This window comes from Chaetodon trifascialis, chromosome 22 (genome assembly GCF_039877785.1).
Source record: "Chaetodon trifascialis isolate fChaTrf1 chromosome 22, fChaTrf1.hap1, whole genome shotgun sequence".
Lineage (NCBI taxonomy): Eukaryota > Metazoa > Chordata > Actinopteri > Chaetodontiformes > Chaetodontidae > Chaetodon > Chaetodon trifascialis.
In genome coordinates this window covers 9,471,221-9,497,970 of record NC_092077.1, presented here as the reverse complement: position 1 = coordinate 9,497,970, position 26,750 = coordinate 9,471,221, and the positions used below count along the sequence as shown (strand labels likewise).

The 26,750-nt window shown below is 41.4% G+C and overlaps 2 protein-coding genes across 7 annotated transcripts; one reads left to right on the top strand and one right to left on the bottom strand.

Annotated features, from left to right (window-relative positions):
- The first annotated feature begins 3,208 nt into the window (after positions 1-3,208).
- On the top strand, positions 3,209-11,035 carry tnnt2e (troponin T2e, cardiac). 4 transcript variants are annotated; one of them, XR_011603537.1, is made up of 10 exons: positions 3,209-3,223; positions 3,531-3,545; positions 4,051-5,048; positions 5,142-5,202; positions 5,378-5,494; positions 5,596-5,673; positions 6,952-7,065; positions 7,435-7,547; positions 7,758-8,592; positions 8,628-8,805. XR_011603537.1 is itself a non-coding variant. In XM_070992244.1 (9 exons), the coding sequence occupies exons 1-9, from the start codon at positions 5,017-5,019 to the stop codon at positions 10,847-10,849; spliced, it is 684 nt and encodes a 227-aa protein (XP_070848345.1). In that variant the 5' UTR covers positions 4,708-5,016; the 3' UTR covers positions 10,850-11,035. The 4 variants fall into 4 exon arrangements, 2 of the variants coding, with proteins under 2 accessions (XP_070848345.1, XP_070848344.1); XR_011603536.1 differs by lacking the exon at positions 3,209-3,223 and having other exon boundaries at positions 3,466-3,545; XM_070992244.1 differs by lacking the exons at positions 3,209-3,223; positions 3,531-3,545; positions 8,628-8,805 and adding exons at positions 9,040-9,077; positions 10,810-11,035 and having other exon boundaries at positions 4,708-5,048; positions 7,758-7,848.
- Positions 11,036-11,063: 28 nt separating this feature from the next.
- Positions 11,064-26,653, bottom strand: LOC139350704 (dynamin-1-like protein). Of its 3 annotated transcripts, XR_011603535.1 has the most exons (20): positions 26,448-26,653; positions 25,809-25,950; positions 25,199-25,245; positions 25,043-25,114; positions 24,101-24,187; positions 23,560-23,722; positions 23,296-23,416; positions 22,774-22,905; positions 22,058-22,264; positions 21,719-21,839; positions 21,356-21,511; positions 21,182-21,271; positions 21,009-21,101; positions 20,068-20,121; positions 19,660-19,740; positions 18,585-18,716; positions 18,374-18,483; positions 12,109-12,268; positions 11,882-12,019; positions 11,064-11,457 (listed from the first exon to the last, which is right to left on the bottom strand). XR_011603535.1 is itself a non-coding variant. In XM_070992240.1 (19 exons), exons 1-19 carry the CDS (start codon positions 26,547-26,549, stop codon positions 11,963-11,965), a joined length of 2,127 nt encoding a protein of 708 aa, XP_070848341.1. In that variant the 5' UTR covers positions 26,550-26,653; the 3' UTR covers positions 11,064-11,962. The 3 variants fall into 3 exon arrangements, 2 of the variants coding, with proteins under 2 accessions (XP_070848341.1, XP_070848342.1); XM_070992240.1 differs by having other exon boundaries at positions 11,064-12,019; XM_070992241.1 differs by lacking the exon at positions 19,660-19,740 and having other exon boundaries at positions 11,064-12,019.
- Positions 26,654-26,750: the final 97 nt, after the last annotated feature.

Below are 26,750 nucleotides of genomic sequence, written 5' to 3'. Positions count from 1 at the left end.
CCGTTGCGAGACGTAGCCGACCTGATTATGTCTTCTCAGAGGTAGAAACCCAGCATGAGGAAGGTAAAGGCTTCTGCGTGGCTTCATGTGTGTGTATCATCTTGTTTCCGGTGTGTCTCCTGCTGTTACAGTGTCTGCTGGCGGTGATAAAAGCCATAGCGCCAGCCGAGTGTGTTCAGTTTGTCTTTTTTTTTTTTTCTCATTGGTGCCATATATCAAAACAAAAGACATGAGGCAGAGTTGAACAATGGTGGACGTTTCAGAGCGTACAGATATTAACAGCAACTGACAGCGAAAGTGTAGGAGGACTGTGGGAAGTTTATGCCAATCACTCTGACCAGACTGTTCTCCATCGTCTCTTTGTTGGACTGATGTGCAAATACTGCACACCGAATACATATAATAGTTATTAGAGTTTAGATATTATACTGCACTACACCCAAGCTATACTAGGCTATATTTTATATTCTATGTTGTACTGTTGTGCTATACTATATATAACATTCTACTATATTACTACAGATCACCTTTGTTTCTACAGTATATTATAATAAATAATACTATTATGTATGTATGCTGTTGTAGTAGATGGTGTCATATTACCCTCATAGCTCTCAGAAAGTTCTATTTAAACAGCTGTTCAAAGTCTAAAGAGGTAAAATTCTGCATTATTTCACAAAAAATTTAACATTTATCTTGTGGCCACTGGATTAAACTGCTGAACTGTAATAAAGTAGTTAAAGCTAAGTGCACCTTGAACAGCTACAACAGTAAAATGCTGCTTAATCCTCGATGCATCACTATATTTTGCAGACTTTTTTGTGATTTTGATACTTTATGCACATTTAGCTGCTACAGTACTTCTGCACTTTGGAGGATTAAGCGAAAAGACGATGACACAAAGTAAACCGAAATGATGATGATTTTTCCTGTTGCTCTGTCATGTGTAGAGATTCCCCTTTGATTTTTGACATATTACAAACAGCTCGCGGGCTCAGTTTTTTGATCCCAGATCATTCCCTGTTTTTAGCTTTGTTCAGAATGTCAGACACCAGCATTGGTTTCAGTGCATCCCCAGAGACATTATCACAGTGCTCAGAGTTTGACCAAATCCAAGCCTCAAGCTGCTTGCCAGAGTCTCATTGATCCACTAATCCTTATTTTGTTCACTCAAATGTGGAGACACCGAGAAAAGAAAGTTTGTATGGCTTGTTTTTGTCAGTAAATAATGATTTTCCATTCATATTTATCTTTATGTACACACTTCAGGTATAGTGCAGTAAGTGGTACCATGTGTTCTTTGGGTTTCATTAATCCTTGTTATGTTTTTGTTGTATAGAAGAAGCTCCACCTGCAGTGGAAGGTAAATATGTGCCATTATAACTCCATATATAAACATCATATTTCTATAGAAAAGGGCTAGCATTAAATGTTTGAAATTATAATAGGTTTATGTGTGGAACTGCTCACATAGCATTGCTTACATATAACATACATACCTCTTTTCTCTTAATAACACAGGCACTCAGTAAGAACTATTCACTCCACCTGCGCAGCACAATGCAAATTAAATAGTCTTTTCTTGTTTTACCTCTGGTTTACTTCAGCACCCTTCACTTACCTGTGTCAATATTAGCTTTTCTATGCTCGATATTCACTCCTCACTGCTGTGTTTGGCTGCCAAGGAGCCGCCTGCTGTGTTAGTGTTTGATGAATTCGTTCCAAAATGAGACATCCACTTTGTGAGAATTGTGACATCTACTCAGACAAAATTACTGTTTGCATGCAAGTAAAACTCCTCCGCTTATTGTTGAGATGGGAGCTTTTTTCATCTATTTAGTGACAGAATATTGACATTTCCGAGGTTTAAACATTTAATTTAATAAGACAGTTTTTCTAAAATGTTAAAACATCTCATTCCTCGTATGTGCTGGTTGTCTTGTATATTTCATGGTGCAAAGAAAAGTTATCCCAGTCTAATGACTTCATGTCATTTCCCTCTGTGAACATATTGTTGCATTGCATTTTTCTAAAGACAGTGTGACACATAATCACATCTTCATTGTTTCACACAGAACCTCCTGCTGCAGAAGAGGGTAATGACTTTTTGCTACTCTTTTTATGTCTATTCTAATATATTAAGTGTTCAATGTTCCAGCTTAAACACATATATTGTATACATGTGAGAATTAAACATTATTTTGCTTTGAAATATGACACCTCTTATTCGGCAAATGCTTATTTTCTTTAACTTTAAGGAAATTGGTTGAACTGTACTTCTAGGAATCATTAACATGTTCTAGCTAAGTTGTGCCATTTACTGATGAGCTATTCTCTATTTCTTATACTGATTATGATTGCTGTCACTGATCAACGGCCTGTTCGACATGACCTTTACAAAGAACCTGCAGAAGAAGGTAATGATCACTTTTTCCATCGTTTGATTCTATTCTATTCTATTCTATTCGATGGTCCAGCTTTCACAAATATATTGTATACATATGTGAATACAGCCTCCTTTTGCTTTCAAAATGTCATCCCTTATACGCCACATGCTTATTTTCTTTAAGTATTTAATTATAGGTATACTATGAACATTTACTATATTCTCATTGATGTCTTGCATTGCTGGTGATTGCTGTCGCTGATCATAGAGCCTGCAGAGGAAGGTAATGAACTTTTCCTACTTTTATATTCTATTATTATAGTGATATAATATATAATAATGCGTCTCTAATACGCTACATTATTATATTTTTTTTAAACCATACTCCTCAGTAAGATTAAGACATTAAAGCCATGCTATGAAAATTGACCATATTCTCATTGATTTCTTGTATTGATTGTGATTGCTGTCGCTGATCAATGGCCTGTTCAACTTTAACTTTGCAAAGAGCCTGCAGAGGAAGGTAATGAACTTTCCTACTGTTTTATTCTATTAATCTGATTTAATATATAATAATGCACAATGGTCCAGCTTTCACAAATCCATTGTATACATATGTGAATACAACCTCCTTTTGCTTTGACATCTCTTGTACACCACATGCTTATTTTCTTTAAGTATATTTTGTCTAAATCATACTCCTCAGCAACATTAACACATTAAAGCCATCCTATGAAAACTGACCATATTCTCATTGATTTCTTGCATTGATTGTGATTGTTGTCGCTGATCAATGGCCTGTTCAACTTTACCTCTGCAAAGAGCCTGCAGAGGAAGGTAATGAGCTTTTCCTACTGTTTTATAATATAATATAATATAATATAATATAATATAATATAATATAATATAATATAATGCGCAATAGTCCAGTTTTCACAAATGCATAATATACATATGTCAATAAAACATCCTTTTGCTCTGACATCTCTTGCATGCCACATGCTCATTATGTTCACGTATATTTTGTCTAAACCATACATTAACACATTAAAGCTATCTTATTTACCATATTCTCATTCATTTCTTGCATTGGTTGTGACTGCTGTCGCTGATCACCGGCCTGTTCAACACTGCCTTCACAAAGAGCCTGCAGAGGAAGGTAACTCATAGTAACTCATATGCTCGGTGTGACTTTGCTGCATAAGAATATATCCCTCTAGTTTGTGCATCCTTCCATGTTTTACAGTCATTTAGCTGTAGTAAGAAGACCTTAGTGCTGAGACTTTTGTGGGAAATAGTAATAGTGACTTTCAGTCTTTTCAGTTCCCTGTTACGGATTAATTTCTATATGGTGTAAACGTCTTCCTATTTTATTTTTTCTTCACGCCTTTATATTTACTCTGATAACACATTAACATAAAAGAGCTGCCTCCACTGTCTGAAAGTGAGCTTTCATGGCTTGAAACCCCCTTACACCCACCAGCCCGGTCTGATAAGGCATACAGAAACTGTTTAGACTTTCTATTTCTCTTTCTGACAGGCAAGAAAGTGTTTCATATCAAAATATGTAAAGTAGATATTATTGCTGTTTGCAAATAATAAAGTCAATCCATTTGTATTCTGCCAGCTGATGCACTAACATGTCCTTATGTCCTTTGCCGTAGAGTCTCCAACTGCAGATGAAGGTACTGTAACTTGCTGATGGGGCCTTATGAGGACATTTTGTGACCGGTGCTGTAGTTTAACATGGCTGTCTGGTGTCTTCACTCATCCACTGGAGAACCGCGCAGTGTAACACATGCTCACAGACACGCTGCCCGCCAAAATAAACCATATGTTGCTTTTTAAACAAGCTTCTGGGAGACGCCGCAGCAACCCCTTTCATACCGAACGACTCATTTTCAGAGTGCTGGTGCACATTCTGTTATGCATGCTGCTCATTTTATGACAAATAAGTGTATTGGACGTCATGCATAAAATGGCTACAGTGAGTAATAGTCTTTTTTATGGCAGAAAATAGTGCGTGCCCCCACTTTGTCCAAAAATGCTGCAGAAGTGCCCTCTTGGATGGCCCCATGGTAGATAAAACATGATAAAGTGCCCTCTGTATTGGCCCACTGTGCAAAGGTGATGAAGGGCCCTCCGGGATGCCCAGTGCAGAAAAATGCCAAGCTGCACTACAGTACATGCCAGAAAATGTGTTGGCTTTTACGTGCCTCTAAATGGTTAAATAGGCAGTTCCTTCTGTGTTTAATGACTGAAGTGTTGTAGTTGTACTTCTGAGCCACATAATGAAACAATTTTAATCTTGGAGTCCTCCTGCAAGATCTATTGTTCCAATGCTCATTCACTTACGCAGTACATTCGTCAGAGTGCATATTGAGTTTATTTGTCTTCCACTGTTGCATGAGTGAGGGTCATTAATGAATTAATAATCTTTCACTTCAGTGTTTTTGACCTACAGGAGAGACTCAGGGTGAGTGAGCACTGGCATTTTATCCACTAAAGCCAAACTGTTTGACACTGGTGGATTTTCTAACACAAATATATTGTTTTGTTAAGATCAGTATTTTATTTCTATATTAACATGTATAAACTGGTGCTATAGTAATTGTGATTATCCTTTTTTCATGGTGACAGATGACTCCAAACCCAAACCAAAGTAAGTGTTTTTTCATGTGAATTTCAATCTGTATACGGCAAGCAACTGGTCGTTCAAAGGTCTTCTTATTGTAACCCAGAAATGTGATTTTAGGGCATTTGCTGCACCGATAGCTGTGCCAAAGATACCAGAGGGAGAGAAAGTCGACTTTGATGTAAGTGATTGATAATAGTGTTTTTGTAGGTAGTGTGTCTGCGTGCAGAAATGTTTGTCTATATTATCAGGATCAAATGTCTGCCACAGCAGACTTTGTTCAGGACTTGATTAGAGTTCTGCTCACTGAAGGCTCTCATAAATTTGTCAGTACAAATGTGTGTCTGTGACTGCAGGACATCCACAGGAAGCGTCAGGAGAAGGATCTGACTGAGCTGCAATCTCTGATCGAGGCCCACTTCATCCAGAGGAAGAAGGATGAGGAGGAGCTCATCGCTCTCGTTAACAGGATCGTAAGTCTTCCAGGAGAGCCAGATGACTGGAGCATTGCACCACCCAGAAAATAGTCACACCGTGAGTGTTTGTGTGTGTGTCTGTGGCCGTGGATGTGCAGGAGAAGCGGCGTGCCGAGAGGGCTGAACAGCAGAGGGTCCGTGCTGAGCAGGAGAAGGAGAGGCAGATTCGTCTTGCTGTGAGTTCCCTCTAATCATCATCTCATCTCTTTCACAACATGACCCCCACATGCAATAAGTAAATAGTGTTGTATAACAAATTACCTTGCTTCCCAAATAAAATTAATGAGTTGGGGATGTGTGTCTCCTGGCGAGGAATCTTCTCTGGCTGGAGGAAGTGACAAATATAAACTTGTAAACAACAGAAAGGGAATACTCCATCCTTGATCTTGTGCTTTGATATATAAAGCACCACGGGCCAGTCTTTTAAATGAGAGCGCTTAGTGATGTCACTTTACAAAACAGCCTTGTGCAGCTTTAATTTCAGCTCAGATGACATACAGTAGACTTGGATCAACCTGAAGTTCCTGCCTCTGGGGGCTCATTTCTCTGTGCAGCCTGTTGCAAATAATTCAGTATTTGATGTTTCTTTATAGGAGCTATAATCTATATTTTTATAATGCTGCAAACTTGTCACATTAAACTGCAGTTCACTGTTGCTTCATGTTCCTCTCAGTCCTGCTGTGTGTTCATCTCCGTTAGCTGTAAGCTATTAACTCTTTTAGCAATTTGCTCTGTTAGCTCTGTTAGCCAAACACACCACAGGACTCAGCTGCCCACATGCTGCTGACAGTTAGCCAGCTCTCCTCCTGCATTTCAACACAGATCATCAGGAAAAATATAATCTGTCCTAGGTCTCCTGCTGAGTAACCCTGCAGTCTGCTGCCATCAGCCGTCAGTTCAGTCCAACTTTTGCTAAGTGATCGTTATGCATACACGTACAAACATCCTTTCTGTCCCAAAGATGTCCCAGGGGCGACCTCTGTTTATCCTAATATATACATGGGACACCACAAGTCCCAAGGCCTGTATTATCATTAAGCTCATTGTTTTAGTTTTCTAGCTTGCAACTTTAATATTAGTGTTTTCATCATGGCATTATTTTTAGATGCAGCAGGCATCTGTTGTCTGTGGAAAAAGTTTTAAAAAGGGTACACTATCCCCACCAAATTGCACCAAAAACAGCAACTAGTTGGTGAACATATTGCAGCATTTAGCACAAGAAGAGCCTGACATTTCCCCCAGGAGGTGGTGGAGACCAAAACAGAGCTCAATGGAGAGTGAATATTGGATTTACACTTTGCCAGATGGCCCGAAACGCAACCCCAAATGAACGATAATGTTGCTCGATTTGTAAAACCAGATTTTGGTTTCAGTGTTGGTTCAGCAGTTGGAGAGACAAAGTGCACAGGTGTGTTTCTTTCTCCACTGACTGCGTTGTACAATCCGTACCACAGGAAGAAAAGGAGAGGAAGGAGCTGGAGGAGGCACGAAAGAAGCAGGATGAGGACGCCAAGAAGAAGAAGGCTCTGACAAACATGACTCAGCAATATGGCGGTGTCCAACAGAGGGTCAGTCATCGCACACAGACACACATGAAAACTGAATTCTAAATGATTTAATATGCTGTCATACAAATGTGAATCACTGCGGGCACCCACAACAACAAAAATCCCGAATCCCTTGTGGTTTTAGGCATTCTAGTGTTGTGAAATAATTTCCACAATAATTCTGAGAAACACACAACCATCACTGAGATGATTGACAGACAATGAAGACCCTTACCGCGATCATGAATGCAGCACGTGTGTTAAAGCTTGGATGAACGGGAAATGGGGCCAGAGTTTGAGAATTTGTGGCCTCTTTGATATTTTCTTTCTTGTATTATTTCTTTGTTGCGTTCTTTCAACACATCCTCTTGGATCGGTTCCCCCATCCAGCAAGATGGAAAGAGGGGAGCGAAGAAGCAGACAGAGAGGGAGAAGAAAAAGAAGATCCTGGCGGAGAGGAGGAAGCCTCTAAACATCGACCATCTCAGTGAGGACAAAGTGAAGTAAGGATACTCAGTTTTCATCAACATTTATGAAGTCATTATTCACGGTTCTGTAGACCAACTAATAGCCATATTTACAGTCTGATGCAGGTGATTTATTTGTGAATAAACGTCCACCTACTTTCCATTCCTCGTATCATAGACTCTTACAGGTTTGACATGGCCTTGTGGTTTTCTGTCTCTGAAGTACTCCTGCATTTTACTCAACAGAGAGAAGGCCAATGAGCTGTGGCAGTGGCTGATGACCCTGGAGGCTGAGAAGTTTGACCTCACCGAGAAATTGAAGAGACAGAAATATGATGTAAGTACTTTGCCCCGGGGCTTTCATGTGCCAACTGCACCATGAAATGACAACCGAAATAAAAACCAAGCTTTTATATGCGCCTTTAGAAGAGCTAACCTACCTTTATATCAACAGTGTAAACATTACATCAGTTGTAGTAAAGGTAGGGAAGTTGAGGAATGTTTTTTGGCTCCAGCTTTATTGACTGCACAGACATGAGAATGGCAAGAAGAAGAATATACTTCCCAAAATGTCTTAGTATTCTTTAAGGTGTTACAATGAGGCCTCAGATGAACAGCAATACATGTATGCCTGAACCTCATTTATGAACTATTATTTTGACCCACTGCATAAAATGATAATGACAAATACTGCATATTGATAGTATACAGCCCACAGCAATGACAACGCCACAGAATACGAAACGGTATGTACTGTGCTTTTAAGTGCAAGGCTGTCCTGAGGGCACCTATCTAAAATGAATGTGGCTTGACTTCCAGATCAATGTACTGCAGACCCGAATCAATGAGCAGCAGAAGTTGTGAGTAACTGTTAATGAGCAGTGTGAGCCTCTTGGATGTTGTGTAGTTTTGCAGTCCGTGTGTTGGGTCACAAACTGAGTTTTCGGACAGTGGAGGAGGAAGGAGGCTGGGCGACAGTCACGAACAGAAGGTGAAAACTCGCAGTGTGCGTTGATGAAGAAGCCTGCAGAAGCTGCCATGTGGTTGTGTTTAATCTTAATGCTACAGCTAACGTCTGTATGTAAATGTCAAAAAAAAAAAAAAAACCTCCACAAGTGAAAGTCCGTAGTAGTATTCATGGAAAATAACCCACAAAATACTTTCTGCACTTTGCACAAAATCTGATATAAAGCATCTCCAGAGCATCATTTCAGCTGTCTTTCCAGCTTTTAACAGCTGTAATTTGATCTGAAGACACATTTTGCTGTCCAAGCAGCATCTCGTCCCTCATCTCGAGATGCAAGCACAGCTGAAACATGTGACCTCTTCCTTCAGTGTTTAGTTAAGCGATCAGCTCAGAGGTGAGTCCTGATCTGCAGGTGAGAGTCTTTGGACATCGGGTGAACGCATCTTCCTCTGCTGAGGCGCTCTTTAGGACCACACGGTCCGCTCTTTGGCTCAGCAGGTGTCCGTCTGTGTCTGCTGTTGTCTCTGTGCTTAGCCAGTCCTCCATGTTTGTCCCCCACAGATCAATGTGCTTCTGGCTCGCGTTAAGGACCACCAGAGGTAAGTGGTAGTCACCTTTGAACCGTGGCTCATGTCGGTGCTCCGAGTATCATCCGTTGCTCTAAAAGCCACGAATGTTGTATTGAGGTGGTTTTGGTCCTCATTTAAAGAGCCTCGGGAAATTTCAGATCATTTACAGTGTGTCTGACAAAGTGTTTTCTGTAAAACAAAATTTTGCATTTATACATAGCCCTCACTGCCCTAATCCATGCTGAAACACAATCTGTATTTGCCCAATTCCTTTATACATGAATACAATTCTAGATGTAAACTACCCCATATGCAGATCTTCAATGTCTTATATATCTCTTGTACCCCAAGGCCTTTTAAACTCACATCATCCTACTTGATATCAAGTGGGAACATGTGACAGTCTTTACTGAATGAGTTGTGAGCATAGCAATAGTTCTAACTTTGTGCAGCGCAGATCTCACCTTCCTATGGCTTAAAACAAGTAAAATATTGCTTTTTACCTGTTTCAGACAGCCATGGAAATGATCAACTGAGTAGTACAAAGTCTGCCATTTTAAGGCATGCATGCAGTATTTGATTACTTGTTTTTACCTTACTGTACTGGATTCTTACTCTGCTTAATATTCTTTATTCTCCTTTAACTGAAGTCTTCCCCATTCATCTGTTACTCAACATCCCTCTTTACATCTCCATCCAGGCAGCGTGAAAACATTGTGTTCCTGATCCACAGCTATATTTGAGCTTTGAAGTTGGTAAAATTGAGACGCAGTGTGGTTTGAGCGAGCGTCCCACAGCGCCACATATTCTGAACTGAATTTGTTATCAGTTACAAATTGTGAAATATAAACCGATCTGAGCCAAACCTCTTGGAAAAAAAAAGAAAGTCTCTTAAGAAGATACGTGTGTCAACGTTTTGAGGCAGAAAGCGAGATGTCTGTGTTGAATCAGTTGGTAAGTGTCTGCAGTCTGCTTTTCAAGTCAAATATCTGGTAAACTCTGTGTGACGTTGTGGGCAAAGGTGCAAAAAGAGAACAAAGGCAGTGAATCAAAGGTAAGGCTGCTGCTCAGAGGACACAAGCATCGTTTACCAGCTGTGTGAAACTGTGTGCGTTTCCCTTTTCTAATTGCATGTTTGGTGTCAGCCCACTTCAGTCCTCCACATCGCTCCAGCTCACCCTCCTCTACTCCTAATTTCATTATCCTAATGAATACTACAGCACATGGAGAACTACATGACGTCACACTTGCAGAAAAGTCTGTCAAAATAATACACACAGTACAGTATGTAAGTTTGGAATTGTAGTGTTATTCTTTGATCAGTTTGTTTCCATTTTAAATTGGAATTTCCCAATTTTAGACTATGTTACTTTAGGTCATTATCATGAAAGCTTCTTTTCACAATGCCAGAGTCTATTTCAAGTCATTCTTACTCAATTTTCACACTTGTTTTTCTCAAATTTCTTGTTTTCTAAAGTCTGTTTCTGTTTCACAATGACTGCTTTAATTCTTAATGCCACTTTTCCACCACATTGTCTCCATCTGTCGATCAAGACAAGCTGAGTAAAGCGAAAACATTTATGTGACTGGCTGCCCGCTCATTCAGACCAAAGCAACAGCCAATCGCATAAAGAGCAGATGGATGAAACAGTTCACATTAATGAGCTGAGCTTTCAACCAAATTAAACTGCAACAATGGAATTAATAAATATTAATTAATCCACGCAAAGAGTAAATACTTGAATGCTTTTTGTTTCCACAGCGCCAAAGGAAGAGGCAAGGCCAAGGGCAGGTTGAGATAGACGCACACGTCGCCAGGAGCTCCTCAGGGAAGCGCCTGAGAATGACTTCAATCACATTAATGTACGCTTAAACAATTAAACAGCAATGCAACAGCTGGTTTTAGACATACACAATAAAAAGACTTGTGATTTTGAGCTGCTATGTTTGTGTGGTTTCAAACTTCTACCAATCCCCCAGTGTGTCTTCATCTAAAAAACAAATGAATGCAAATCATTCAACTGGCAATAAAATAGCTCTATTTATTCATTTGGGACCATACACAGAGAACCACAGTGCACCAGAAATTTCACATGTAGGCAGCGATATGTAAACATAATTAAATGACTTACTGCAGCAAGCTGCAACAGTGCTCATTACATTATCCACACGTTTAAATAACACATTAATAAATATTGTGATGGTAATACAGTGTCAGGATGGTGGACTTTGTACAGGACAGTGTGGTGACAACAGTGCAAAAAAAAAAAAAAAATAGAGTCGTGTGTGAGTATGTACACAGGTAGGACTAACGTTTGCTGCAAGGCCGGAGCAACTTCTGTACTTTAAATCAATCCCCGCTGAGGTTCCATGGCTTCTGACACATGACAGCTACTCCTAAATGAAAAGGCTGCAGATGAGGAGATGAATAATATTTTTTTAACTTCTTTTAGAACCTCGAGCCAAAACATTTGCAGAGCGCTTTGTGGAGCTGCCAAAATAGCATCAAAACTTTCATTTCCACTTCACACAAAAGTCCATTTTCAGTCTGGTTAACCACCGTCTGTCAAAAGATGAAAAGTGCTTCGCCTTTGGCTGCACTCTCGACTCCTCCAGGAGCCATGGGGGACAAGTATGGTTTCTAAAATCTCACCTTGAACATTAGCTAACAGAGGCAGTGCATTTTCATATACTCAACAACACCAAGCGTTTTAAATGAACAACTTAAATTTCTTTCAGGTAGCTTGTGAGCTAATATGCTAGCTACTTTACATTTGAGCAGCGATCAGAACAGTGCATTTTCATGGTCGCTAATCCAAAAACTTCATGCTCACACATGATGAATGCATGGAGCGTCGGCCCTTCAGGCGTGGTGAGGAGATAACGGATCAGGTTCAGCGCCCTCTGTTGATTTTTCACCACAGATGTGTTTCCCTGATCTCAGCGATTACCTGGCTGGCTTTTTGTAAGGCCTGCGGGCAAGATTTAAAAAAGAAATGACTGGTAAAGGAACCTCAATTCATCAGGGAGAACTGGACACAAGAAGGTGGGAGTCTGTTACCTGTAGCATGTCGGCGGCCTCCTTGCGCCGCTGGGCCATGTCCTCCGATTCAGTCAGCAGATCGTTGAGGAGGCCAGATTTATACAGCTGGCCAACAAGCTCGCTCTGGAGGCTGTCCTTCACATGGTTGACCAGGAAGTGCATCACTGCCTTTGGCACACTGTGGCAGAGGGAGGGAGCAAGAGAGAGGAAACAGACCGAACAGATGGTTTAGAACAAGGATGCAAGATGGCCTGGTGACTATGCCGTTCCCCAGACAGAGGGGCTCGAGTTTGATCCACCAGGTGGCCATGTCTGTCGAAGTATCGAGTTGTTGAAGTATGAGCAACATTTGAGTTCATCCTCAGGGACCTGACACTCCAACAACATGGTAAAAAAAATCCACTTTGGTAGGACAGAAAATGAAACAAATGGAACCCTTCTGTTTATATCACAGCAGGTAGCGCTGTTACTGTGAAGCTATGTGATAGCAGTTGGTTTATAATGAATTTTTTGTTATAGTGGGGTTTGTTTCACAAACCATTTTCAAGCGTAACGCTGCCCATAATCAATATTTGTGTTATTGTAAAAAAGAAATGTAATTAAAAGATGACAAGTACCAAGATGTTGGTTCATCTTTCCATATTTCAGTGTCCACATACATACATACATACATACATACATACATACATACATACATACATACATACAAACAAACATGCCCACATAAATACATACATACACACACACACACACACACACACACACACACACACACACACACATATATATACATACACACACACACACACACACACACACACACACACACACACACACACACACCCCATCCATACATATATACCATTCATACCCACATACATACCTACATACCTGCAAACACACATACATACACACACATACATACACACATACACACATACATACACACATACATACATACATACATGCATACATACATGCCTATATACCTGCATGCATGCATGCATACATACATACGTACATGCCCAATGCCTACATACATACACACATGCATACACACATACACACACACACACACACACACACACACACACACACACACACACACACACACACACACACACACACACACACATACATAGCTAAAAACATAAATGCCTACACACATACATACCTGCATACATGCCCACATAAATACATACTTGCCTACATACATACCTGCATACACACATGCCTACATATCTACTTACATACATACTTACATACATGCCTTGACACATGCCTACACTCATACCTACACACCAGCATACACACATGCCCACACACCTACATACATACATACACCTGCATACACACATGCCTTCATACCTACCTACATACATATATGCCTACATACATACAAACATACACACTTACCATCATACATACATACATACATAGAAGCCTGCATATATATACACACACATGCCCATATACATACATGCCCACATACATACACACATGCATAGCTACATACATACATACATACATGCCTACATGCCTACATACATACACATGTACATACATACCTACATACAGACATACTTACACACCTGCAAGATGACAAGTACCAAGATGTTGGTTCATCTTTCCATATTTCAGAATATCCGTGTCCACATACATACATACATACATACATACATACATACATACATACATACATACATACATACAAACAAACATGCCCACATAAATACATACATACACACACACACACACACACACACACACACACACACACACACACACACACACATAAATACATACATACATACATAGCTAAAAACATAAATGCCTACACACATACATAACTGCATACATGCCCACATAAATACATACTTGCCTACATACATACCTGCATACACACATGCCTACATATCTACTTACATACATACTTACATACATGCCTTGACACATGCCTACACTCATACCTACACACCAGCATACACACATGCCCACACAACTACATACATACATACACCTGCATACACACATGCCTTCATACCTACCTACATACATACAAACATACACACTTACCATCATACATACATACATACATAGAAGCCTGCATATATATACACACACATGCCCATATACATACATGCCCACATACATACACACATGCATAGCTACATACATAGCTACATACATAGCTACATAGCTACATAGCTACATACATACATACATACATACATACATACATACATACATACATACATACACATGTACATACATACCTACATACAGACATACCTACACACCTGCATACACACATGCCTACATACCTACCTACATACATACATGCCTACATGCATACATACCTACATATATACATACACATGCCTACATACATACCTACCTACATACATACATGTCTACATATGAATAAGGTGTGTCCAAACTTCTGACTGATACTTTACATACATGCATGCATGCATACATACATGCATGCATACATGTATACATACAGAATTACATACCTGCGTACTTATATACACACCTGCATACATACCTACATACATGCCTACATATATACACGTGTACATACATACATGCCTACACACATGTCCATCCATCCATCCATTGTCTCTACCAGACTATCCCTTTCAGGGTTGTGGGGGGGCTGGAGCCTATCCCAGCTGTCAGCGGGTGAGAGGCAGGGTACACCCTGGAATGGTCACCAGTCGATCGCAGGGCAACATACAGAGACATATAAACATTCACGCTCACACTCACACCTAAGGGCAATTTGAGAGTCACCAATCAACCTAATGAGCATGCCCGGAGAGAACCCACGCATGCATGGGAAGAACATGCAAACTTCACACAGAGAGGCCCCGCCCGACCCAGGGATCCAACCGGCAAACTTCTTGCGCTACCTGCTGTGTTACCGTGCCACCCCACCTACACACGTCCACATGTGAATAAGAAGGTGCGTCCAAACTTTTGACTGGTACTTTACATACATACATACATACATACATACATACATACATACATACATACATACATACATACATGCATACATGCATGCATGCATGCATGCATGCATATCTACATACATACATATATACATATACACACACACACACACACACACACACACACACACACACACACACACACACACCACATACATATCTACATACACACATGCCTACATACGTACGTGCATACATACATACATACATACATACATACATACATACATACATACATAGAGTACTAGTCAAAAGTTTGGATACACCTTCCCATTCAATGGTTTTTCTTTTCTTTTTTTTTTCTAAGTTGTAGATTAATACTGTAGACATCCAAACTCTAAAGGAACACATATGGACTTATGCAGTAACCAAAAATGAGAAAAACCAGAAAATGTTTTTTGTATTTTAGATTATTCAGTGTAGCCACTGCTTTGATGACAGCTTTGCACACTCTTGGCATTCTCTCAACCAGTTTCATGAGGTAGTCAACTGGAATGGTTTGGAAGTCTGGAAGGAGTTCCCAGAGGTGCTGAGCACTTGTTGGCTGCTTTGCCTTCACTCTGCGCTCCAACTCATCCCAAACCATCTCAACTGTGTTTATGTCAGGTATTTGTGGAGGCCAGGTCAACTGACACAGCACTCCATCACTCTCTGTCTTGGTAAAATAGCCCTTACATAGCCTGGAGGTGTGTTTGGGTCATTGTCCTGTTGAAAAACAAATGATGGTCCCACTAAACGCAAACCAGATTGTATGGTATATCGCTGCAGGATGCTGTGGTAGCCATGCTGGTTACGTGTGCCTTGAAATTTGAATAAATCACTAGCAGTGTCACCAGCAAAGCACCCCCTCACCATCACACCTCCTCTTCCATGCTTTACGGTGGGAACCACACATGCAGAAACCATCCGCTCGCCTTTTCTGCGTCTCACAAAGACATGGCGGGTGGAGCCAAAAATGACTCATCAGACCAAAGGACAGATTTCCTCTGGTCTAATGTCCATTCCTTGTTTTTCTTGGCCCAAGCAATTCTCTTCTTGTTGTTCTTCCACAGAAATGGTTTCTTTGCAGCAATTCAACCATGAAGGCCTGATTCACACAGTCTCCTCTGAACAGCTGATATTGCGATATGACTGCTACTTGAACTCTGTAAAGCATTTATGTGGGCTCTAATCTGAGATGCTGTTAATTTGCAGTTTCTGAGGCTGGTAACTCTGATGAACTTATCTTCTGCAGAAAAGGTAACCATTGGTCTTCCTTTCCTGTGACGGTGCTCATGAGACCCAGTTTCATCATAGCATTTGATGGTCACTGAGACTGCACTTGAGGATATGTTCAAAGTTCTTGAAATTTTCCGGATTGACTGACCTTCATGTAGTAGAGTAATGATGGACTGTCATTTATCTTTACTTAGTTGAGTGGTTCTTTCCATAATATGGATTAGAACAGTAGTCAAATGGGGCTATTTACTGTATAAACCTTTGTACCAATCCGACCTCTGCACAACTGATGGTCTGAAACACATTAAGAAGGCAAGAAATTAAATCTTGACAAGGCACCTGTTAAATGAAAATCATTCCAGGTGACTACCTGATTAAGCTGATTGAGAGAATGCCAAGAATGTGCAAAGCTGTCATCAAAGCAAATGGTGGCTACTTTGAAGAATATAAAACATATTCTGGTTTGTTTAATACTTTTTTCTTTACTACATATTTCCATTTGTGTTCCTTCATAGTTTGGATGTCTTCATTATTAATCTACAATGTAGACAAATACATGCATGCATACATACATTACCGCATACACACCCACAAACATACATACATGCCTACATGCATACATACATACCTACATACATACATACATATATTCAAATCTACATACACACACACAAACACACACACACACACACACACACACACACACACACACACACACACACACACACACACATACATACATACATACATACTCACATACAGTACATCCATACCTGCATACTTTCATACAAACCTACATACATGCATACATACTTACATACATGTCTGCATACATAACTACACACATACATACATACCAACTTAAATTCATGTCTATATACCTACACACCTACACACATACATACACACATACATACACACACACATACATACATACATACATACATACATACATACATACATACATACATACATACATACATACATACATACATACATACATACAGGCCTACATACATACCAACTTAAATTCATGTCTATATACCCACACACCTACATACCCACATACATACATACACATACCTGCATACATACTCACACACACACACACACACACACACACACACACACACACACACACACACCTGAATAAATTAATTCATAAATACATACATACATACCTGCATACGTTCATAGATACATACCTACATACATATATACATACCTACATACCTACATACACACACACACACACACACACACACACACACACACACACACACACATACTTACCTACATACACACATACATACCTACATACATGCCTGCATACATAACTACATACATACATACATACATACATACATACACACACACACACATGTACATACATGCATACATACATGCCTACATACATATCTTCATAGATACACACACACACCTGCATGCATACACACATACAACCATACATACCTACATCCATACATACACACCTGCATAAATTCATTCATACATACATACATACCTGCATATGTACATACACACATACATACATACCCACACACACACATACATACATGCCTACATGCACACCTACCTACCTACCTACATACATACATACATGCCTGTATATATACACATGTACACACACACACACACACACACACACACACACACACACACACACACACACACACACACACACATATATGTATATATATATGTATATATATGTGTGTGTGTGTGTGTGTGTGTGTGTGTGTGTGTGTGTGTGTGTGTGTGTGTATGTATGTATGTAGGTATGTATGTATGTATGTAGGCATGTATGTAGGTATGTAGGTATATACATTCCTCCATACATACATACATACATACATACATACATACATACATACATACATACAGTTCCCAAAATTGATCTTTCAAAAAACATAACTCTTAACAGGACAAAGTACTGCATTTGTTTGGGACTATTTTCAGCCATGGATTAATATACATTTGCTGTTTGCCATTAATGACAACTCAAACAGGAGATGTTTGCCTACCTGTCCTGGATATTCTTGCGCACGATGAGGAAGTAAGACTTGATGAGGCGTTCGATGACCTCACAGTCCCGCTGCTCGCGTGACGACAGCTTCCTAGCAACCGGCACAGGCTTGAGGAAAAAAAAAAAAGGGGGGGGGGGTTATCAACCGCTCAGTGAAAAATACTGTCCTCTCCTTAATGGGGCATGTGGATAGGAACATGTTTAGTTACCACATCTAGCAGGTTAACAGCTCCTTTAAGGGGGCTTCCAGGTCCAGAGCCAGGGGCTTCCTCTCCTTTCTTCAGCATCCCCCTCCAGTTCCCTGTGCCGTCCTGCTCGCCTGGCGGCCCTGCTGCTGGGGCCTGAGGAGCCAGGAACACAAGAAAAATGATGATTAACTGTCATCACAGCACCCAGTGCGCTAAATTATTTGAACAGCTACCTTGGCTTTTCATTAGGGTTCACAGGGAAAGGATGGTTCAGCTATGGTGCATCATAATTTCTACAGGTTCATATGCAAAGACAAGTCAAACAGGCACGTACGCAAAAGATTATAAAATCATACAAAATAAACTGTCAAAACTGAGCACAGTACATACAGCCACTGACAGAATTACATGTGTCTGTTTTGGATATGACACTGGGAAGACACCTGCACGACTCTCAGAAAAAAAGAAGTGAACTGAACTATTAATGGACCAGTTCATGAGAAAATTTCAGATGCAATGCAGTAAATAAAAAAGCCACGCTAGCAGCTCTGAAACTGTCAGTCACCATGACGCTGTGCTACATGCTCACAGCAGGTATAATGTTTACCATGGTAACAATCATAGTTTAGCGTGTTACCACGCAGGTTCTCTACAAGAGGAAAAGTCAGGAGATCACCTGAATCACTCGGGTTCATTGTCTGGGGACCATGAATGTCTGTAAAAAATTTCATGGCAATCCATTCAGTAGCTGTTAAGAAATATTTCACTGTTTAGTCATGCTGCTAGCATGGCTAAACAAACTGTAACTATTGTTATATACAAACAAATGACAACAAGGCAGCCAGAGTTTGGAAAAGGAAAGAGAGGAAGGCGTTTGCTGTGAGACAGGTGGATCAACTTTAGGGAAACAGGGTCTGCAGAAAACACAAACGGTTGTTAGTGCAAGTCCACACAGGCTGAGGGGAGCAAAACAAGAGCATGTCATCAGCAGACAAAGATCAGAGTGCATGCCAGCAGCCCATGCCCACCCATCCATCCATCCATCCACCCATGCTCCACCGCAGCCAGCCCCGCACAGAGCTGCGTACGTGCCCACCTTGGCACCGTCCATGTCTGCTCCAGACGCAAGAGGCTCGCCAGAAACCACAGCTGGACCAGCCGGGCCTTTGCCAGAAGACTAGCAGGAATATGAGAGCAGGAACGGAGAGAGAGAGAAAAAAAAGCATTGAGGAGAAATGTGGAAAGACACAGAAAGGGAGCCTAGCAGTGGAACGTTACTTGGGGGGAGAGGAGGCTCTCTGGGAAGGAGAGAGGAGATGTGGGATAAAATTCCTGGGTGGAAACTATCCGAGGCATTTGGTTCACAGACCCTCATCCTGCAGTGCTATGAATGATTAACACTGCACAAGTCGCCTTTATACTCGGGACGCTGCAGACTGCAAAGCAAACGTTAGTCGAGATGAGCTGCTGTTACTGTATTTGGAAATAAGGCTGTTTCTTTTACCTTATCCCTGGGCACTGCAGTGGGCAGCTCTCTCATCCTGTTTCTTCTTTGCTCCTGCAAACACCAGAACACATGATGGCATCAATAACAGTTTAGCAAAATTAGACATCCTAAGAAAGTGTGTAATGAAGTGTGTGTAATATAAACAATTCCCACCTTCAATCTTTTTACTTACTATATATAAAAGACTAAAAATTTCCTCAATAATAACAATGTAATACCTAACATTGTGACAATGCTGTGGAAGTAAAGAAAGGCCATAACAAATGAAATCTTAGAGGAAACTGAAAATACCTAATTGTGAAATTTTATCACTACTGAATAGTACTATGGTACTATTAACTGCACATCAAGGGCTTCTGTAAAACTTATAGAAAAGGAAAAGTTGAGCAATGTCTGATCAAAACATTCAAGTCAGGTAAAAGGAAAAACAAGGTTGCACATATTGGATTACTGGCAAAATTCAGACTCCACTACATAAGATGGAAAATTCAAAATCGAACATTCAAGTTCGGAAAAGTTAATCAATTGGTCACATGACTGACACATGAGCATGAGATCAGCCTTAAATACAAGCGGTAAAAGGATCTTCAATAACCTGATGTTCAAGTTTGAACTCTTCAAAGTCTGGTGTCTGAATTTCACCAAATCCAGTTTGTCCACATTGAAATTGAGTACCTTGAGTGAGTACCAGTTTTTTTTAATATAGGACACTAAATTTGCAATTTCAACAATTTCAACATTAGTAGTTAAATTTCAACATTAGGTTTTCAGTTGCAGCTTTTCTTTGCTTCCATATATACCACTTGAATGCATCTCATACTTTTTATATACCTACAAATATGAATTTATAACCCCGGCCTACAAATAACCAATGTCAGGTTTTCACCTCCCCTCTCTCTCTGTTCTGCCAGGAAAATGTACGAGCTATGAGTACAGACCTCTATATTGTTATTCAAGACGCCGCAGGCATCTGCAAAGTCTGGATGTTTGGTGTTGATGTAGGCCAGCTCTATCGCAACCAAGTTGTGCACCTATGATGAGAAAAGAGCTTTAGTTGTCATTAAACACTGCAGCCTAAAAGGTCGTGACTGCACGATGAGTGTGATGGTACCATCTCATTGGTGATGGGCAGCCTCTTCCTCAGGAGGGAGGTGACGACTTCCACGATGGCCTCGTGCAGCTTGGGGAACCTCTGCAGCTCCTGCAGGAGAGATCGCTGTGAATATGAATGTGTGCGAGGGAAAAAGGAATGTACACCATCACCTGCTTCGACGGAGCGGATTACCTGCGTGCTATAGTTGCTGCAGTGCTGGATGATCCTCTGCATCTCCTCATGGACCAGCTCCACGCAACGCAAACTGGGCTCCTCCAGGCGTTTCACCTGCTTCTTCACCAACAGCTCGAAGGAAACCTCGGGCACAAACAGGGAGGGACGCGGGCCCTGGAGGACAGGGGAGGAGGAAGCGGCAGGTGAGCACTTATTACCCAGAGCTACATGTGCTGAATGAGTGCACAGAAGCAATGCAATTAAGAGGTTGGAAAAAAAAAAAGTCATGTTTCTGTTGTTTTCCGATAGCTCACTGAACTAACGATGACCTCCAGTGACTCTAATCCATCACACTCATGAGATCATGCAGCGGTCACTCACGGTTGCATTCCTTATGGCTGTCAGGATGTCTATGGTGCTGAGTCCTCCCAGAGGATCCACAGACTCCAGCGTTCTGCCAAAAGTCTCGTGGAATATGTAACAAATCCTGGCTCCACCGCACCTGAAAAACAGCAGCAGGGGGGGATATTAGCTGTGATGTGAACCCCATGGCCTGCTCTCCTGTCAGCTCTTCCTCTTCCACAGAGGCCGTGCGTGCCTCAACTTACAAGTTGTATCATATTAAATGATGAAACCAATGCAGTTGTTTCGCTCATTTTCATTGCGCTGGAGCAACAGCATCACCATGTGGCCGAGGGGAGGAGAGGCGCCTGTACTCACAGCTCTGCCGTCTCGATGTACTTGGCCGTGCCCTCTATGGTGTTGCAGTATTCTGTGGCGAACTTAGTGATGAGCTGGAGCAAGGTGGCGCTCTGGTCTTCGACAGGTTCACCGTAGCTGCTCAGCAGGGACTGGTACTGGGCTGCCAGGACGTTGATCCGTGTCTTCAGCTCGGGGAGACAGTCTCGGATGTGATGCATCAGTAACCTGACATTACGGCGGCAAAGGGCAGACGGTTCAGTTTTATGCAGATGTGTGAAATTATATGCTGAGCTGTGAGTAGTCAAGCTAAGCATCTGTTGTCTAAATGAAAGACAACGGCAATTTCTCTGATGGCTGTCATTAATAACAGGGCTGCTGATGCTGACATAAATGGAATAACCTGGAAACATTAAGAATTACATAAATATATATACATAAAGAAATGAAAGCATTCTGCAAGCAGTCCCGATCCTGGTCTATTTTGAAAGGCAGCTTTTTGGAGTTTACACTGAAAAAGTCTGAAAAGGTCTAAGAAGTAATGACAGAAATTATTTACAGAAGCACAAACAGGGCGAAATTCTTTTTTCTTGTGTTTCGTTTTTCTTCTGTCTGCAGCAGAACAAACAACTCTTATCACACTGACACTTGGATCTTAAACTGGTTCACACCAACAGAAGCTTTGTCCTCAAACGACGCAGAGTTTGTCAAAGTAATACAATAAAAGTCACGCGCACCTGTTCAGGGTTCTGGCCAGGTATTTGGTTCCATTTCTGTTGGCGAGAGATGGATATTTCTTCTGCAGGAAAGCGTGTTCGTCTCGAATGGCATCGGTCACAGACTTTTTATTATTGATGTCCAGCTGGCTCCTAAAAGTTTAAACACAGTAACACACAAACAATCAGTCCTGGACAATAAAGGAAAATGAATGTGAGGATATATCGAAAGCAGTCTCACATCTATCTATAGAAAATAATAAAGGCTTATTCCTGTTATGCTGCCAATGTGCTGTATATCATAATACAGTATGTGCTTTTGTATGGAGGATAATCGTTATTGATGTTCATTTAAGTGAAGTGAATGAGAACGGATTCACAGCTGGCAGTTTTTTAATCAATAAATGCAGAAATAGCCGCATTAAAAGTGTATTACTGTACACTTATCTCTGTTCTCTACATCTCTATCGAGCCTCTTGTCTCCATTATGAGCGATGGATTGTTTCATAGTATATTCAGTCCATTAAATGTGGTTTTCCAGACCTGTTGACTACTCCGATGAGGCCGAGTTTGACAGGAATGACTCTGCCCATCAGTACGTCCATAGCGTCTGTGCCAGCGTCCATCAGGTCCAGCTTGGTCACCACAGCCAGCGTCCTCCTGCCTGTCGAGTCGATACCAACACACGTCCTTTTCGTCCTTTACGTTTTCCTCACAATTAAATGGGAAAAGCCAGCCAGTAAAGACTGACTTTAAAAAAAAATCTGATTATCATATGCTTTGGACCTTCCTTTCAGTTCTTCTTACCATCAGGGTCGACCTCCCGGGCCACCTTGAGGGCCTCCGAGGTGGCCATGTCAGTGTTCGCCGCAGTGACAGCCAGGATGATGCAGTTGGGGTTAGAGATGTGCTTCAGGATTAGATCTCTTATCTGAACCTCAATGTCCTTAGGCTGATCACCCACGGGCACCTGAAGGGAACAATACCAATTAAAAGCAAAGACACACTGCACGCCAATTTAATTCATTAGAAACTACAGACAGGGATTTCTCAGATTAACACATGTTCAACCAGAGGGGAGGAACTAATGAGGCTGGAATCAAAGCCTGCAGACTCCTGGGCTTTGACAGCAGGTTCAGAAACATCGAGAATACGTTAACTAATTCCCTGCAGTCCACCAATATCAAATACACAGCAGCGTCGACCAGACAGGAAAGTTAACACCAGTGACCAGGCACATCTGGTAAATCTTGGTTTTTAGGTGCTGTAGAACAAATTTCCCCAGAGGGACAAGATGATCAAAGCCTTGTCTCAGGGAGTCGGAAGCAGGAAGTAAAGCATGCGTTACCTTAGTAATTCCTGGCAGATCCACCAGCGTGAGGTTGACAACGTGAGGAGAAAATATCTTCAGATGAATGGGTTCATCACTGATCCCCTGCAGAGGGACGAGAACAAAACAGGCATGCACCGTGTTTTTCACAGCTGAGCGCAGTTTTACAATTAAAAAGCAGCTCTGTGGCTGCGCAAAATGTTTGGGTTTTTTCCGACAAGCTGTCAGGTTTTCTGATGATAATACTGGAGATAATACTCTCAATGTGAGAGTCATGCTACTCTGTTAATCCTGGTGATGTGATGGCTGTGGCTCAGGAGGTAGAGCGAGTCGTCCACTAATCAGAAGGTCTGCATGTTAAAGTGTCTTTGAGGCAAGATACTAAACCCCAAATTGCCTCTGATGGTTCTGCTACCAGAGTGAATGCGACATGTGCTGTAAAGCTCTCTGAGCGGTCGGTAGACTAGAAAAGCGCCAAATAAACGCAGTCCGTTTCCACAAAGCTAAATGAGAGCAAGTCTATCAGCTTCCTAGAAGCATCTCCGAACCCTTTGGGCCCCAATAGCCCAAAGCTACGTGCCAAAATAACGTTGGTGTGATTTTCCACTGTGGTCTCAAATTTGATAAACATACTATATAAGCTTTGCTGTGAAATCCAGTTTCCTCAGCTCAGGGCTGTATCCAGAGTCAAGCCTTCACTCACCGCCTCAGATTTTGGAGGGAGAAAAAAGTTGCATACGCTTTCATCTCATTGCGTCTGGATTATTTTAATTCTCTCTACATATTATGTGTTAGTCACTAATCCTTGGTTTGCCTGCAGCTAGCCCGGAATGTGCACCCAGTTTTCTAACCAGCAAAAGAAGGAAGGAAGACATTTGTGACTGCTTCACAGAACAGATATAAGCTGTCTATATTAAAAAACATGCAGAACAATCCATCCATCCTCCATCCATGTCTCACCTTATTGTTCCCTGATATTCGCTCTGTTTCATTTTCAATTTCTTGCCTGATTTCATCAAAATCTGTGTAGATCTGCAACAAGAAAAGGAAAAAATATATAAAGAAAAGAAAGGGTCAAGAGTATTAAATGCTTATTCTGTATTATAAATGTCATACCTTATTTTTCGTGTGCAGAAACTTGCCCCACTCTTCACCTTCTCTGCCTGTCAAACATAAGAACAATATGAGTTACAGCTAAAGCTTAGAGTTCTCAAAGGAGGCAAACACAGGTGTTAACTATCACAGCTGGAAAGACAACTACTCAGTGCAGGAGGCTAAGGAAGTGCAGCTAACGCCTGACAACAGTTTCTGGTCTGGTGAATGAAGCAGCTGCAGTTGCAGGTGTGACTTTGAGCAGGAGGAGGAGGGAGCACAGCTATGAAGCTAATCCAGGTGATTAAATGTGGAGACACCTGTGCAATGCACCTTTGTGAAGCACATAACTTTCTCACACCCTGGCATCTGCAAGTGATTAGAGAGACAGTGACAGAGACAAGTTCAAAAATGCCGCTGGTATGCTGATCACCAGCAAATGATGTCATGCTTTGGACACACACACACACACACACACACACACACACACACACACACACACACACACACACACACACACATACATGTTCCCTCAAATTCTGGTGCTTTTTGTGCATGATTTTGACACAACATACAATGAATTAATGAATCCAAACTCTGCAATGGACTAATGAGGAGGGATTCCAGCGCTTACCACTTTCATCATTTTTCCTGGCATCTCCAGGATCTACGTGGACCAGCTGGAGGATGAGAGGTCGCCTGGTTACGATACCGGTCCCACGGGGCAGCAGGTCCCTGCCCACCAGGCTTTCCAGCACTGAGCTCTTGCCACTGCTCTAGAGACACAAAATGCAGATCGAGACACGAGTGAGACGAGGGATAAACCATCATCTATTTCTCTGCATAACATAGCAGATCCAGCATAGCCCTCCTAAAGAACCATGGTGGATCAGGGTTGCAGCCAGCACAGCTAATTGCACCTGTTTTTCCTTCAAGCAATGACCTGGTTCGTGCTAATAGAGATTAGTTTGTGAGTTAGGCTCTTAAAATAGCACTGATTGAAGATGAAAATAGATTTCACTGCCACTGCCAGTGCAGCCTTTGTAAATGAGATGTGCAGCAGTCCTGCCTAATATGCAGCAGGGTTTTAGCAGAGCTGCTTCCTCTGGCCTCTGTAGCCTCAGTTTTGGTGTTTGAGTATTAACCATTGCTCTAAATCGAGGTGCATTTCTTTCATATAATGTAATCTTTATCTGTGCATGCACTGCGGTAAAGCAAGGTTATCTAGCTAGCATACCAGCCGCTATATCACAAAACACACAGAGCATTTTACCTGAGTCCCCACCACTGCTATCTGTGGCAGCTGTATGATATCCGCACCCACTGTGTTGAATACATCTTGGAGCTTGTTTATTACGGGGATAAGAGCCTCCATGCTCGCGAATTAGGAATAAAACGAATAAACCTGCAATTTACGGGATAGAGCCAAAGTCATTCAATGTCCCACCGACACCACCATTGCAACAACACCCACTGAATGAAGGAGATTTTGTGCGGTGTAGGGAGTTGTAGTTCTTCAATGGCGAATAACTACCGCTCAGACTGAGGAAAAGACTACAGTACATGTACCCCGGAA

What these genes read in the sequence shown, in the direction of transcription:
- tnnt2e (XM_070992243.1), top strand. Translation starts at nt 5,017, where the DNA reads ATGGTGACAGATGACTCCAAACCCAAACCAAA. An exon ending in GACTCCAAACCCAAACCAAA is followed by an intron (nt 5,049 to 5,141) that starts GTAAGTGTTTTT and finishes ATGTGATTTTAG; the next exon opens with GGCATTTGCTGCACCGATAG. An exon ending in CTCAGTGAGGACAAAGTGAA is followed by an intron (nt 7,548 to 7,757) that starts GTAAGGATACTC and finishes TTTACTCAACAG; the next exon opens with AGAGAAGGCCAATGAGCTGT.
- LOC139350704 (XM_070992240.1), bottom strand. Translation starts at nt 26,549, where the DNA reads ATGGAGGCTCTTATCCCCGTAATAAACAAGCTCCAAGATGTATTCAAC. An exon ending in CAGGAAAAATGATGAAAGTG is followed by an intron (nt 25,246 to 25,808) that starts GTAAGCGCTGGA and finishes TATGTTTGACAG; the next exon opens with GCAGAGAAGGTGAAGAGTGG. An exon ending in CGCAAGAATATCCAGGACAG is followed by an intron (nt 12,269 to 18,373) that starts GTAGGCAAACAT and finishes CCTCTGCCACAG; the next exon opens with TGTGCCAAAGGCAGTGATGC.